A 2,085-nucleotide genomic window follows, 5' to 3' on the forward strand; every position below is an offset into this window, starting at 1 on the left:
ATATTTTTGTTCCTAATTCCTGAACAATCTTTTTATTGTTCCTAAATCCCTGTCCGAATCCTTTAATTTTGTTCCTAATTCCTGAACAATCTTTTAATTGTTCCTAAATTCCTGTCCTAATCATTTATTTTTGTTCTTAATTCCTGAACAATCTTTTAATTGTTCCTAAATTCCTGTTCTAATCCGTTAATTGTGTTCCTTAAAGTTAAAAATCGAGTTTTTTTAGTCTTTAGTCATTAATTTTGACTCTTTTTGAGTCTTAAGTCAAAAAAATTTCGCCTGCGGCACGATTTTTTGTTCCTAATTATTAATTTTTTTGTTCCTAAAAAATCTTGCCCTCCCCCCCCCCTCACTTAAATCCTGTATCCGCCCCTGCTGAAAACCTGGAGTTTAGGGGAGACTTGAAACTCAAACCTTCACGAAGGATGTCTTAAGCCATCCCTGCAAAGTTTGATTTGATTTAATTTCATTACAATATAACGATCTCAAGGTTAATTTAAGCCCTTTGCTTTAAGTGTAGTCTGTTAATGAGTTACTAAATGATTTGACAAAGAAAGAAACAAGTTTTGAGTTGCAGAGAATCGAGTTGGTCAAGTAGCTCCATTCTTTTGCCATTTCTTAACTAAATTAATTATAACATTTGTCTATTATTAGACTTTGTGTACACGATTTCAGCTTTCATGAATTATGTTGACGTTTAACAGGATTACGAAAAGACATATTACTGGAAGAACCGGAGCAAAATCTAATTTAATTGTCAGTTTCAACACCTAATGTATATTTGTGACATTTTGCTTTTGTTGTATATCGTTGAAAACGTAAGTCATCACTCAACTTAATGCTAGACGATTAATCAGTAATCACTTCATTCGTTTTGAGAAGAGGTGCGACATTCCCTAGTTTTAAGGCTTTAGTATTCTTTTTTTTTTACAAGAGTATGATAAAATCGGTTCTGAATGTCGTCTTATAAATTATTTTCGCTAGGCTTTAGCATTCCTCATTGTTTTTTTTTTTATAAAAGTATGATAAAGTCTTTTCTGAATGTCGTCTTATAAATTATTTTCGCTAATCCGCTTAGGAACTATGAAGAATTTTCTAGAACATGTTTTCATCAGCTGATTTCTGTCAAAACAAAACAATATTTGCCGGACGGAGTTAATGAAACAGAATTCACGAGCATTTGTTAATTTATTATAGACCTCACAATATAGCATTCATATTACCATTAAAACCATGGTTATTCAAAACAACATGTCGCGACCAAAGAATCATAGAATTCGTGTGATAACATTTTATTTGTAATTTTCAGAAAACAATTTTTGATCTTTACTATTATTACTTTTTCTTGCCGTGAAGTGAGACTTATTCTATACTTAGGTAATTACCTACTATGCGATATTTGGACGGCCCCCCCCCCCCATCAATTTTGTACATGAATCTTTTATGTAATACATGGATACAATTGTTAATGTGGCCACAGTGCCCGGCCCCTTAGCCTATCCTAGCCGCAGCGCTCGACCCCTCTAGTGTGTCCTAGCCGCAGCGTTCGGCCCATGGAAATTGTCTTAACCTAACCTAACCCCAAAATAATACAGAATAAATAATAATAATTTTGCTGACGATTTCTTGGTCAAGTTCAAAATTGATAGGAGTGGGGGGGGGTCCAAAAATCGTATACTAAAACGGACCACATATTTAAAAATGGGGATCGTAACACTAAATGTACTAACATGTAACCGTCCAAATGTTGACAATATTGCTGTGATTTATATCGTTGTAAATAAAAACATTGACTGGTGTATGATGGAGGAATGCAGCCACAAGAAAATTATCTCCGAGCCGCGATTGATGTCATATAGTGGATTAGCAGTAGCGCCCTCATTAATGGAGGATATTCCGTTGCGCTGTCCTAAATATATTTGTGACGTCAATAGTGGCTCGTAAGCCAATTGTGTGTGGCTGCCTCTCTTCCAGTGTTATAAACATCTTAACCAACTATTGATGTATTTTTGTGATTTGTTTCAGAAAGATGAGCGTTGAGTTGAGCAGTTACAGGGACCATACTCCGGATTATCATATCGTTGA

General features: G+C 34.8%; 1 protein-coding gene across 3 annotated transcripts in view; it reads left to right on the plus strand.

Annotated features, from left to right (window-relative positions):
- Positions 1 to 2,028, plus strand: part of LOC111714567 (major facilitator superfamily domain-containing protein 6) — a 10,294-nt gene extending 8,266 nt beyond the window's left edge. Inside the window, exons 18-20 of one of the 3 annotated variants that reach the window (XR_002768008.1) lie at positions 705 to 884; positions 1,079 to 1,377; positions 1,650 to 2,028. Coding sequence is in view for 1 of the 3 variants with exons in the window: in XM_023489703.1 (XP_023345471.1) it covers positions 705 to 754 (50 nt within the window). In the remaining 2 variants the exon portion in view is untranslated. Of the gene's footprint in view, positions 1 to 704; positions 1,382 to 1,649 lie in introns of those variants that run through there. The other 2 variants (XR_002768007.1, XM_023489703.1) reach the window with 2 other exon arrangements.
- Positions 2,029 to 2,085: the final 57 nt, after the last annotated feature.

The sequence above is a fragment of the Eurytemora carolleeae genome, unplaced genomic scaffold, assembly GCF_000591075.1.
Source record: "Eurytemora carolleeae unplaced genomic scaffold, Eaff_2.0 scaffold1595, whole genome shotgun sequence".
Classification (NCBI taxonomy): Eukaryota; Metazoa; Arthropoda; class Copepoda; order Calanoida; family Temoridae; genus Eurytemora; species Eurytemora carolleeae.